Raw genomic sequence first — 13,590 nt, forward strand, 5'->3', positions numbered from 1 at the left:
TCCCCCTCTGTGTTCTCCCGTTGCCATGGTGAACAGCTCATTTTGGCCGCTGTGGTGGTGAAAAGAAATTAACACCAGTCTTAATTAGACTGCAAGGCTTCCATTTCCACTTTCGTCCCTCCTTCCTCTTCCTCCTCCTCCTCCTCCTCCTGCCTCCTGACCTTCTCCTCCTTCTCATCACTCCCCTCTCCCACCTGAACGGCAGGCTGGCATATTAACACCAGCCACCAGGCATAATTAATGAGAGCAGTCAGTCACAGTCGGCCCTCTGAGATTATGAACAGCTCAGCTTCAGGAAACATTATGTTAAAATCTAGAGTGTAGTATGATAGATTTGGTCAGTTTGGAGATTAGCCCGTTTGAAAAGTTACATTTTAGTTAAATCGGTCTTTCCCTAACAATTAAATTACACATTTAAGATGAATGTATTGCATATAAAGCATGTCAATGAATACTTCAACTGCTCTTTACTCCAAGCAACCAGTGGTTGGTCAACCATCAGCCCAACTCCCGACTATTGCCGATGTATTGCCGCACGTGTGTGTTCGCTCCCTTAGCTTTCTTTAGTCTAATAAATCAACAAAATATCATAAAAGGAAATATTCCTATTCTCCTTCTTAAACAGAAAAATACAACCGTACACCTTCTGGATTTAAGCTTCTCTCTAAAACAAAATGTACTCAAACTCGGCAGTAACAAATTAAAACTCACCAAAAACCATCTTGGTTCGTCTTTCACTGCTCATTGGTTACTGTTATGGTTTGCTGAAAATAAACCCTTATGTCGCTGACCATCTCCATGCAGAGGCAGATCATTATATTCGCAAAACAATATCCTCAAAAATTGACCAAAATGTATGTATGTATGATGTACTCCGACAATCGTCGATAGCCGGCACACTTTCTCTGGCACTTAAAGTGAAACGATAGCTGCTCGAATCAACTGCTTTTCCAGCTGCTTTCATCTCTCACTCTTCAGCTGACAGTTCATCTTTTGCTCTGCAACTACTTTCACGTAATACATACAAACGGAAGACAACGTCAACTGCCTACGGAGCTTAAAATACAAAAATAACTTTCATCAGTTTCAATTCAACAGACTCTGATTCACTTTTCTGGTCTCAGCAGCATGTCGGCTTGAAGTGCTAACAGCGCTCGGCGTGACAGATTTCAAGGGGTTTTCCCATCATTCTCCCGGTGTCATTTATTGTTTTGTCGCACATAGTGACAAGAGGATCATTGGAACCAGAAGAAATAGGAGCAGCAGCAGAAACATAGCCATGCCTGATGAATGACAGAAGTAACAACAGATACAATCGACCCCGTGAGCAGAAGAGCCTGTAATAGGTCTGTGAACTGTCCAAAGTTCCCTCTCAGCTCTGTGTAACCAGGCTGTTATGTTTGGTACACTGTCATTTAGACCTACAGTCAGGCTGCTTCAGTGACCCCAAGTCGTTAAAACCCAGACGCTAGATCAACCATATTTCTAAATGCTTTCATTGATTCAAAACGCAGATTGTTCTTGATGCTGCTTTAGTGAAGTGAGAACACCACCTCTTAATGTATGTAGGGTGAGTGTTAGACTATATGTCTGTCATATTTACTCCTCCTGTGTGGCTACTGTGGTTTCTGTACTTGTGTCAGTCTGGGTTATAACTCTGTTCACTGTGGTGTTTGCTCCACAATATGCTGCTCTAGAGATCTAGAGTTGTCCTTTTGGTCACTCAAATACCCCTGGAGCTAAAGCAAGGCAATTTGGAGAAAATCAAATATCAAAATATTTTTTACCAAATACCTCCATTGATATTGTGACAATATTATGCGTTAGGCCATTTACAAAATACTTACAGTGCAGTGCAGAGACGCTAATAGCTTGTTTGCAATCACGTGACTATTATGACGCGCGGAATTCAGATGGACGGCAGGAAGTGAGGAACCTATACTGCGCAAATTGGCAATGGAGGAAAGTGAATACATAAAAGGGTTGGTTGAACCTGCAGCAGGTATCGCCAGAAAATAGAAAAACATATCGGATGTGATCCCTAGAAAATGAAGAAGAGCGATTTTTCCCACACCTTGACCGATTTGCCCGGTGTAATCCACATTACAAATGACCTCGTCCTCCAGACCTCCTACTACGCGGCTTGCCAGATGAAGGCGTACAAGAGTCTGGAGCCTTGCAACTGTTTTGTGTGCACCTGATTTGAGATACATTTCATCAGCGTCTGGCTTGTTTGCACATCGTCCCTGTCTCAGCAGATGACCGGTCCTCCGATTTCCTCCCACAGTCCAGAAACATGCAGGTTAGGCGGTGACTCTAAAAATGGCCTGTAGGTGTGAATGTCAGTGTCAGCGTGAGCTCTGATTGACTGGCAACCCTTCCAGGGAGTACGCCGCCTCTTGCCCAATGTCAGTAATGGATTGATGGAAATCATTCACTTTCTAATCTTTCCTGGAGATGGAGTTGATGTGTGAAATGGAAAATATTTTTCACCTGTATCCAGTTTTATGGAAGAAAGAATACACTTTCCTGCTGGTTTGCACACTGGTGTAGACCAGGCTGGTGTCTGGAGGGAGGAGGAGGAGGAGGAGGAGGAGGAGGAGGAGGAGGAGGAAGCAGAGGGAGATGTTCTTGTGGGACAACGGGCTTCTCATTATCACGTCTCCCCCCCTCCTTCTTTTTCCTCTCTGTTTTTTGTACCTCCCCCCTCCTCCAAACCACACATTTCACCTCCCTCCAGCATCCCTCCTCTTCCATTCTCACCGTCTCCCTACAGACACCCTACCCTCTCCTCCTTTTCTCCTCGTCTCCCCCATCCCTCTTCCCTGTTCAGCTTCTCTCTCTCCCCTCTCATCCCCCCTGAACCCTTCCTCTTATCCCACAATGATCCTTTCTCAGCCCTGCTGCCAACACTGCTTGATAATTAGCTCAATGCTTCTTAGGTGTGTGTGTGTGTGTGTGTGTGTGTGAGAGAGCGTGCGTGCGTGTGTGGGGGTGGGTGTCTTCAAAATCAACACTTTCATCAACATCACCCTTATTACAAGCATCATTATCACTGTCATTAGTTTCATCGTACTAATGATAATCATTAGTATCATCGTCACTATTCTATTTGTGATCTGAATGGCTCATGTCCTCATGTCTTGTCACCAAACTTTTATGTTTAAGAACAACTTTTAATCTACAAGTAATAAGTATAATAGTTTATATTAGAAGTGTTGAGTGTGCTTTCAAGCATTTCGAACGTTTTCGTGACTTTCAGGTGGTAAAAGGTTGACATGTAGCATTTTCCAGTACAAAATTCCTTGAGGTTAAACTGGGTTCACTGGACACTGTGAATGGTCAGTTGGCAATTTGTGCATTTTTTTTCACCGGGAGGACTGACCGGATCATTTTGATCACAAGCAACTAGCGAAGCATCTTTTTCTCAACAAGACTATTTGGATTCTATATTAAAGATGCTTTATAGTTTAGAGAATATTAAAGAGCATATCAAAAGTGACAGAAGGGGGGGAGGGGGGGGGGACTCAGTAAAGTTGCACAAATCCCTCTAATCTAATCCCTGCTACTTCAGCACCACGGACAGCACCACGGATATACCAATTCACAGCAGTTGGGCTCCTGGGAGTCTATTTCAGAGCCGTGGTTGGGGCCATAGATTCTTGTACAAACCTCAGTCAGATAAAGTATCAATGAGTCGGGCACACCAGATCAATATGTATACCATACCAATGGTGACACGTGCCTAAGGCTGCCTGCTCCTGAATTAAGGTAATCAGAAATGCTCTTTAGTTGGCAATTTTGCCTGCTTCATGTCAACATAGTCAATGTCACAAAGGACTGTTGCTTTTGGCCTGTTTCTTTCATCTGAAGTGGGATCCTCTCTCTTTTACATCTGTCTGAACCAAGGGGGTGAGATAAGAGGATGATAAATGAAAGGAAGGCAGGACTATATGGGCACTAAAGGAGAGAAGATGTGCAACATCTGGGAAGGAGTGTTTGGGCTGTGCTATCAAATCCTCCAGAGAGAGATGGGGATGATGGATGGATGGACAGAGTAAGACAGAGCGATGGGCTGCTGCTGTATATAGAGAAAGGGATGGAAGCAGGTTGCAGTGAGCAGGGTGGATGGATGGAGGGAAGAGAGGAGCGGCGGAAGGAGGGATGGTTTGTCACTGACAGGATTATCACTGACTGTCACATGGTCACTACTTTTTTTAAAACATTTTTTTCACAGCTTGTTGAAGCTTTAGTCTCTTCCTCGAAACACACTCTCTGCTCATCACGCTGCAGCTGTGTTCAGACTGACACTAGCAGTGTATGAAAAACACCATTCATTTCAATGAGAACACTCAGAGGGCTCCATCAGAAATACATCAGTGACACTTATTTCCATACCGTTGACAAACTCTATTTTGCTTAGCAAGAGGTGATTGTGTTCCTCAGGCAGCCCCTTCCAGATCGAATCATTGCGTTCTTAACATTACATTATACAATAGTTTACCTCAGAAAGCGCTGACCCACATGAATGGTGATGTTTTTGTCTACACTGTGCAGTAACTGTCCAGTGTGTTATTCTGCATCTGTATAAAGTCAAACTGGGGAATACTTTGAATATGTTGGAGCTGTTTTATCATGCGTTATTGCGTAAAATGTTCCTGATACGACACACAGATGAAATATTCATGCAGACTGGACTAACTGTGGGTCTTTCTGGTCCGATTATGTTGTTGAAGTTGGAACTGGAGCTGTTTCTACTGCATTGCATTATGGTACCTCAGGGCTGACGTGGTGTGTGTGTGTGTGTGTGTGTGTGTGTGTTTCTGGACTCTCTTTTGTGTGTTTGTGTTAGTCAGCATTTGTGTATACCAGGATGTGACGGTCAGAACGCTCGTGTCACTGTGTGTGTGTGAGCATATATGCGTTGCGTGCATGTGTTTCGACATCAAGTGTGTCTACACACTGTGTGTGTGTGTGTGCGTATGTGTGTCAGGGTATGTGTGTGCGTGTATGTCGTGATGCAGGTTGGCTGCTGCTGCTCGCGTCTCAGCACACGCTTCATCCTGCTGTGTGTCCCAGTCTATTGGATGAAGAGGGGAGGGTGGGGATGGGGGAGGGGGGGGGCAGTTATCTTTCACTGAATGGACCCCACGTGTATCCTAGCAACAGGCTGGTTTGGAAATGGGAGGGAGAGTGCCCACAAAAAATAAAACAGAGGAAATGAGAGAGAGAGGTTTCTAATAATGTGTGGATGGAGGCAGTGGAGGTGTAGCAGGTCATAGGAGAGAGATGGAGGGTCAGATAGAGATAAGGTGAGATATGAAGATATACCCAAAATGTTTTACACAAGCTTTTGAAATTACACAAAATTAAATGAAATATCTTCCATATATACATGCTCTGCTGATATTTATTAATCAAGTTAGTCAAGTTAGTTTAAATGCAATAATCGTGACACTTCTACAACTCACACAGTTCAGTACGTAAGCCACGTAACAAGTACGGTAAAATGAGCCAATTATAAATTGGCTCTACATGAAACACAGCAGCGGTCTCCTGGGTGAAAGTCCAGCCATCCAACCTGTCCTCATGCGCTGATATATGGATGCTGCACAGGAGGAACATGTGTGTACACAGCCTGCAGCCTCATGAGATACGCATGCAGTCCTGTGTGTTGTGTTTATTTGTATGTTCACTCAAGTGTGTCCTGCAGTCAGGCAGCTCTGCATCTCTCTCTCTCTCTCTCTCTCTGACTCTGACCCTTCTGCTCGGCCAGTAGAAAGTGGGGGGTTGCTGTTTGTGTCGGTCGGTCGGTTGCATGCTGTGCTGTCCTGTGTGCTGTGCCTTAAGGTGTTCCCTCAACACACACACACACACACACTCACACACACACACGCCCCGTGGCCCACAAATAGTATGTGTGTGCGCATGCTGTCACATAAGCTACAGTCCCGGGCTAGTGATGTGACCTACAACCTCAGGTCCAGTGTGTCTGTGCGTCTGTGTGCATGTGTGTAATTGAATCTATGTATACTTTTGCACACTTTTTCCTTCCATGTAGAAGTGTTATTGCTTGATAAGTTGTGTGTGGTGGTTTTACGTCACATTCGGTCCCGGTATCAGGGACAACGAGCATGGGAGCAGACAGTTGAGGACAAACATGTCCTCTCCGTTCTTTGTGTGTGTGTGTGTGTGTGTGTGTGTGTGTGTGTGTGTGTGTGTATGTGTGCATGTGCGCACGCACTAGAGCTCTGTTGTACGGTGGCCCGGCCCTCCTGTAATGTGCCAATGTGAGGGAAAGGCCACTGCTGGCCCTGCATGCTGTAAACACACGTCAGAGAAAAGAAACAAACTGAATCACGTTCGAGGTCCTGGGTCACGGTGGGAGGAAGAAAACCGTGAAACCCATGCTCAGGAATCTTCTACTTAAACCAGATCACGTGATGCGCCTTATTATACCCTCTAGTTTCATTCATGCAGTATATTCAGATGAGAGGTACAGTTGTATATCCAGTGGCAACAATTATTCTCTAAAACGTTTTCTCTCCTAAAAAAGTCATAACTTCTGTGGAGACAGATAGATGTCAGGGTTGTGGGTACAATTCCTATGAACTCTTTTAAATAGAGGCAGTTGTAAATGATTGAATGTAACATGATTTTATAACCAGCTCATTCTTTCTTCTTCTTTGTCTCATTGTCTACGTTGACATGCTCAAAAAATAAAAACATTGTCCCTTATTCTGAAAAAGACTTGACTCGTAAGCTGTTTACTGTTTAAGCAGGTTAGTGCATTAATAATGCAGCACGTTACATTTCTAATTGACCCTTTGCTAAGCTCCTACTCCCCACAGCTACTCCATCAAGCTGTCAGAGCTACCATGGAGCCCACACTGTCACTAACTGTCCTCCGTGCATACATATTGTACATTTAAAAACAAAAAACGGATTCAGAGGGAGGCAGACAGAAGAGTCTTCAATATGCCTTTGAAGGATACATCCAGGATGACAAACTGATTCAGTTGAAAAGATAAATACAGAAGCTTAAGCTTACAGAGTCGAGTGTAAAAGTGAACCAACACTTCACCCGGCGTTCGAGACAGAAGACAATGAAATGAAAGAACAGCAGTTTTCCTGTCAAGCAGGGTAGGTCTGAATTTAACATTGCAATCATTAAAAAGCAAAAGCAGCATGTGTAAACAATGCATTCAGTATACCTTCAGTAGGTGTAGCGTTGACGTGCCGGGTAACGAGTATCACTGTTACACAACGATGAACCATGAGCAGCTCAAAATCCCCCAAACCGGCCTGAAAATACAGAAAAGTTTGCATGAGAGTCTATGGAGCAGAGCTGGACTCTGGTCAGAGCTGGCCGGTGCTACGCTATGATTGGCCAGTCTGCAGTCGAGGGGCGGGACTTAGTGGAGAGTCATTTGTTTTTGTTACAGTGCCTTTCACTTGTTGTGGTTGAGAAACTTCTGACTGCATTTTGTCTACCTCTCTTCTAAAAGCAAACCAACTGATCAACACATTTTTCATATTAGTTGATGAACGTTACAAACAGGAATAATAATCCTCTGAACAGGATGCCAGTTTCACTACTGGTATGTTTGGGCTGAAGTGCACACAAATCATGTAGGTTATCGTGAGCGTCGATGGCCACCACGCCTGAGCAGATACATCAACTACCTACAGAAACTCATCAACACAAAACAATGTGCATCACAACAATGAGGAAGATTTGCTCAACAATGTATGTTATTCTCAACATGCCTCAACAGTTCTTCTGAACACACTGACGGTAATTATAGTTTGTTCAGAGTTTAATCCTTCCAGACGGATCCTCTCTCCTCTGTAACAACACGACTGTCCTTCTGTCTTCTTTCCTCTTTCACACCCTCCTCCTCCTCCTCCTCCTCCTCCTCCTCCTCCTCTGCCTGGCAATTGTAATGGCATCGGGGATGTGAGGGTGGGGTGGGTGTCATTAGAAACATCCCTTCTGTGATAAGATGCAGCTGGTTACTATAGCAACCCCTATTACAGTACCTGCTCCCTGAGACGGAGAGGAGGGGGAGGGAATGTTGGAGAGAGAAAGTCAGAGAGGGGTGGTGGGTCAAAAGATAGTGTCCTGATTGTGTGTATGAATTGATGTGCAAGTGTGTGTGTGTGTGTGTGTGTGCGTGCGTGCGTGCGTGATGAAAAGGCTTCAGTTCATTGGGTCTTCATTAGATGCTCTACATCTGGTAAAGGCCGCACAGGGAACACTGCTTCAGAATAATGAGACACACACACACCTGTCACCCTGGCCTCCCTCACACACACACACACACACACACACACACACACACACACACACACACACACACACACACACACACACACACACACACACACACACACACACACACACACACACACACAGACACAGGTAGTCTAGCGTCAGCTGTGTGTCTCCATTTGGATGCAGAACAGGGCTCCTCTGAGAAATATTTTTACATGAACTTTTGATTGAATGTGAGAAACCTGCAGATAATTATCATCATCTCTGTGTGGCTCTGCAGAGCTTTTAGTGCATTCATCTCAGCGCTTCCATCAAAGTTGTTTCAAGCAGCAGGCAGAAAAGAGCGATTATGAATCCTATAATGTTTGGTTCAGTTGGTTCAGACCGATAGAGAACGTGGTGGAGCCCAATCTTTTTCTCAGGAGTGTGTGGAGACGTTCGGATACGGTCCGCTATACAACTACTATACACACTTTAGGTTCTTCTATACTGTCTGCAAGCACGTGTGACCAGAGAGACTGACTGTACATGAACGTTTGCACCTCCTAATTGCGCCACATGTTCTTTTCTTGTGAGTGACCGTGAGTTATGATCTGTGTGTGTGTTTGTCTGTCCGCACACACAGAAGCAACAAGACTCACACTTTGTTCTGTAACTCAATTATTCTGCACAAACACACACAACCTGTTGCAGAAAATATGCTGTGCACACTCACACACACTCACACACACTCACCTGCCCTGTGAGGCACAGCTCTCATTGGTTACCATGGCAATAGCAGGCTTTACCATGTGCTACTGGATTGAAGCTGGGGAGGTGTGTGTGTGTGTGTGTGTGTGTGTGTGTGTGAGAGACCGACCACCTGTTGTTATCCACTGACACATATTGAGTCTTCTTCCTCCCTCTATTAGTCTTCCTGTCTCTCCTCCCTCTCTTTCTCCCCCTATTCCTTTTCTCTATCTTTTATGCCTTTGTCTAAAAAACAAATACACACTCACTTGTCCCACCCCTTGGAGTCCCTCTTTCCTCCGTGGTACACACTCACACAGCTTTGTGGGGAAAAAGGGCAGGACTCCCAAGACTTCCTGGTATTCCCATGTTTGTGTGAGCGTGAGAGACAGAGAGAGGAAGAGAGTGTGCTCTGTCCTCTGGGAAGTTTGGTTAACATGCAGCAGGTGTACAAGTCTTTGTCTAATCGTCACTTAAGTATAATTATACATCATGCATTTTCCACACCATTAAACATCAGAGGAAATTGGCATGTTTGAAACATTTCATTTAGCTTTGAAAATATACAGCAACTAAAGACGAGCATGAGGTTTATGTAAAGGCCCGTTATGACCTGAAATTCTCTCCCAAAAGGCTTTTTATGTTGCCATTATTAATATTCACTTTCAAAACTGTCGCCAACGTACCAAATAGGTGCGTTTCCATCCTTCTGTTTTAATGAACATTTTAAATGTTCGCCCAAAAATAAAAACCCTGAGTGGAAATGCAAAAAATTCACCAAAATCGCCAAACAAAAGTTTCATAAAATCTAAATGGAAACAGATTTAGTGAATAAAGGACGACTTAAGGGAAACATGGGACTTCAACGTCCAGCTTCTGCTCTGCCCAAGAGACAAGTTTCCTAATCGTGAACTTCCTCACATTAATACATGAAACAAACACAAATGTCACAATACATCCGGTTTTCCGAATAATTTTTCACTGTTTGAGGGTCGATTGGCGCTCTTTAAATTACGTCTTCGAGTTGCACTTTCTTCCTCTGCAGTGGTTTAATTTATTTTTGGCACCACATACTGCTTATTTTATATGAATCTACTTCTAATAATCTCATAATGGTCGTGATGTGCGATACATTTGGATGGGAACCTGACAGCTTGTGAGAACACGTGTTTCCTGCTGCTGTTATCTTTCAACTGAAAAAAGACAATATGGATTTTTTTTTTCACGTACAGGAAGCACAAAGTCAATGTTTAAATTCCCTCTGAAGCCAGTAACGTTCCATCTCCAATATGTGATGAACGCTGCCAAAAAAGTGCAGCGTAATAAGTTCAACAATCACAGTATGAGATCTGCATCCATCAGTTTTCTTATCTCAAATGAAGAAGTTCTAAAAAACCTCATTATGGACATCAAGGCAGATTGTGACATGAAGTTCAACAATGTGATCTACAGAAGACTGATACCTGAAACAGAAAGGTACAAATGTGCTTTTGATAGTAGAGAGTAAAGACGGGACAGTCACTGAATCTTTATTTGAACAGAATGTCCCCGTTTGTCAGAGAGGAGTCCTGCACGGCCAGCCTCCAGTTCTCACGATCTCGAGACCATAAAGCACAAGAAAGGAATTATTCTTCATTATAAATTCTTTCTTTATTAAATGTTTTGTTTGTATTCCTTATTAAAATGAAACATAGAACCGTATACCTTCTGAATTCAGGTTTCTCTCCTTCGCTGAGCTAAAACAGGCTTCATTTCCTCGTTAGAAGTTGTCCCTCAGCGGTGCAATGCGAAGAAGCTGTGCGGGAACACCGAAAATTGGCATTTGTATTTTCCACTTGGCAACTACGCACACTGGTTCCAGTGCGGACTATCTGCGTTTCCATGCTGCAGTTTCACCAATGAGGCCAATAACTTTCCTTCTCAGTAGTGTTCTTCGTATGTTAAGGTGACTGAGAAGGAGACTGCCCGTGGTTCCGACCCCCCATTATTCCGAAACACCAATAGTCCCAAAATGTCCCGTTGGACAGAAAAAGTTGTCCGAACAAACGCCCATTGTTCCGAAGACCCATTGCCCATTGTTGTGCTGTGCCAGCTGCCCACTGAGCAGACGTATTCAATTGAATTAGCAAAAATATATAGATAGATAGCTGATGTATTTGTGCAATCACCCAACCTCATTGGGAATCTTTGTTGCATGCCACTCTGTCTTCATGTCTCCTATCTCTCTCCCCCTCTGTGTCCAGTGTGTGGATGGAATCTCAGGGGTGGACTCGTCCCTGAAGCGCGTGGCGGTGGTGGAGGATTTCTTCGACATCATCTACGCCATGCATGTGGAGATGAGCGCCGACCCCAGCAAAGCCCCGAAACACGCCGGCCAGAAGAAGACCTACAAAGCTGTGAGAACCACATCATGCTACCGTTTGTGTTTAGAATATCAGGAAGTTCTGGTTTGTGAGAGACAGTTTCCACTTTTGTTTCTAATCTAAATATGCGATTCTTCTTGGTGGTTTCTTTTTTTGTCGGTCTTCATCTTTCAGTCTCACTTTGTCGTCTTTCTCTTCCTTTAAGTTTTCTGTCTCTCCTCCCCCCTCCCCCCTACAGAATGTATTCTCTCTGTCATACCTTGTGCTGTCTGTTGCTTAACACACTGCTCCCCCCCCCCTCTCGCTCTTCCTCTTCTTTGGGCCTCATTCCGCTTTCACTCTCTGGCAAAAAAAAGAGAAAAGAAACAGACGACATAGTTTCAGTTTCCGATCAGATGGATTTCAGTATAAAACTGGCCGACACATTGAGTAAATTTCTTGTGTTTCGACTATTTTCTTCAGTAAATGTCACTTCTTCAGTAATTACCAAATCAAGTAGTTCCAGCATCTTGTTTGTGAGGATTTGCGTGATAATAAATTGCATATCTTTGAGTTTTGGAAGGCTGGGGACAGTTAATCAATCAATCAATTAATGGATAAAATAATGGGTATCATATGGCAAGGAGAAATGATTGTTAGCTGCTGCCCTACTTTAACCTTCGCCACTCCACCCCTCTTTTTTAGGGGTGACAGCTGATCTTTAGGGGGAGATAGCAGGTCAAAAGTATAGAAGTGGTGTAAAATATCAATATTCATTTGTGATTTTGTATCAAAAGAATGTAAAAAGATGTGAAAAAATTGCACTTCTGTTCTGGAAACTGCTCAGGAACCTCCTTTATGTCCTTATACCTAGGCAAGCTCCTTTGTGTGATCTGGAGTTTAGAGGAATAAATCAACCTGAGCTGTTGAAGTCTGTACATTTCTGCTCTGCCGGCTCAGCTGATGACACTGCCCTCTTTTGGTGAAATGGAGGAAGTGCACCGGTCACAGATGCATTTGTTTGCAGAGGGATGAAGCTGTGACATCTCTGTCTGTCTTCTTTTTCTACTTCCCTTACATTTCCTCTTTCCTTCTTATCTTCTTTAGCAATCTGTATATTTTCCATTTTGTCTTTTTTTCAAACTATTGATTCTCTAGCACAGATTGGGTTTGATTTGTGAGACTGTCCTCTCTGTCCTACTACAGTATATTTATAATATATAATGTATACAGTATAGTTAAAGCCTAGAGATGCTGCACCATGCCACATGGCTTCAGGGTTTAGTGCCACCAAAGGCATTGGGTGACATTTGCCTTTGCTTTACTCCCTCCTTCCTGCACACACACACACCCACACACACACACACACACACACACACACACACACACGCACACACACGCTGCACAGCAACCCCCATCACCCACGCTGGATATTTTCCACCCCTCCTCCGCTCCTCTTTTGTGCCTTTGTGCATCTCTTCCAGAATAAATATTTGATTAATGCATACATACATATACTTTTACAAACACACCCACTAATACATAGACCCAGAATCTTCAGCGCCAGCTCTGAGGAGTGCACTGACTTTAAAAAAGTACATTTTTAAACACTGAGACAAAATCCTATCATGTCATTTTGATGTGAATGATAAATAGTTATGACAGAAAAAGTTGTATTGATTTGATAATCACCTGTAAACGTTATATTTGAGTGTCAATCCCTCAGACTAGTGTAATGTAATGTTTTTGTTGATAGGAATTTGACAGATCAGATTACAGTGATTCTCACCCGTATGACGCTTGCAGCTGTTAAAAAGTCACCTCAACACAACATGCACTGAACACAGTGTGAACACAAGGGAATAAATCAATAAATCATGCTTCACAATAATCATATGGTATGTTTTGGAACAAGCTATTCAATGATAAACATGCACTTTCATTACTTTAGGTCGAAAATTTGACTTTGAATAGGTTAAGAATGTTTCAATATTTTATGCAAATTTCAATGATTATGAATCGTGGAGACCAAACATGTTAAATTCAGGATGATGTGTGCTGCCCTGTCTGCACTCTGCCTCTGTCCAGATACCATTATTCAACTATTTTTGACATTAAAGCTTTCAGAAAGAACAGTTTGAACAACCTGTCCCTGTCTTTCTGTCTCTGTTGGTGTGTCTCTCTCAGATAGCCGAGACGTACGCCTTCCTGCCCAGAGAGGCGGTGACTCGTTTCCTGATG

The 13,590-nt window shown here is 43.5% G+C and overlaps 1 protein-coding gene across 1 annotated transcript in view; it reads left to right on the forward strand.

Moving 5' to 3' along the window:
* Nucleotides 1-13,590, forward strand: part of LOC306780695 (nucleolar protein 4-like) — a gene marked incomplete at both ends in the record, with an annotated part of 127,572 nt that overhangs the window by 30,718 nt on the left and 83,264 nt on the right. Inside the window, 2 exons of the mRNA XM_079273130.1 lie at nucleotides 11,251-11,403; nucleotides 13,537-13,588. Of these exons, the coding sequence (XP_079129256.1) occupies nucleotides 11,251-11,403; nucleotides 13,537-13,588 (205 nt within the window). The remainder of the gene's footprint in view (nucleotides 1-11,250; nucleotides 11,404-13,536; nucleotides 13,589-13,590) is intronic.

This window comes from Melanostigma gelatinosum (genome assembly GCF_949748355.1).
Source record: "Melanostigma gelatinosum genome assembly, chromosome: 8".
NCBI classification, from domain to species: Eukaryota; Metazoa; Chordata; class Actinopteri; order Perciformes; family Zoarcidae; genus Melanostigma; species Melanostigma gelatinosum.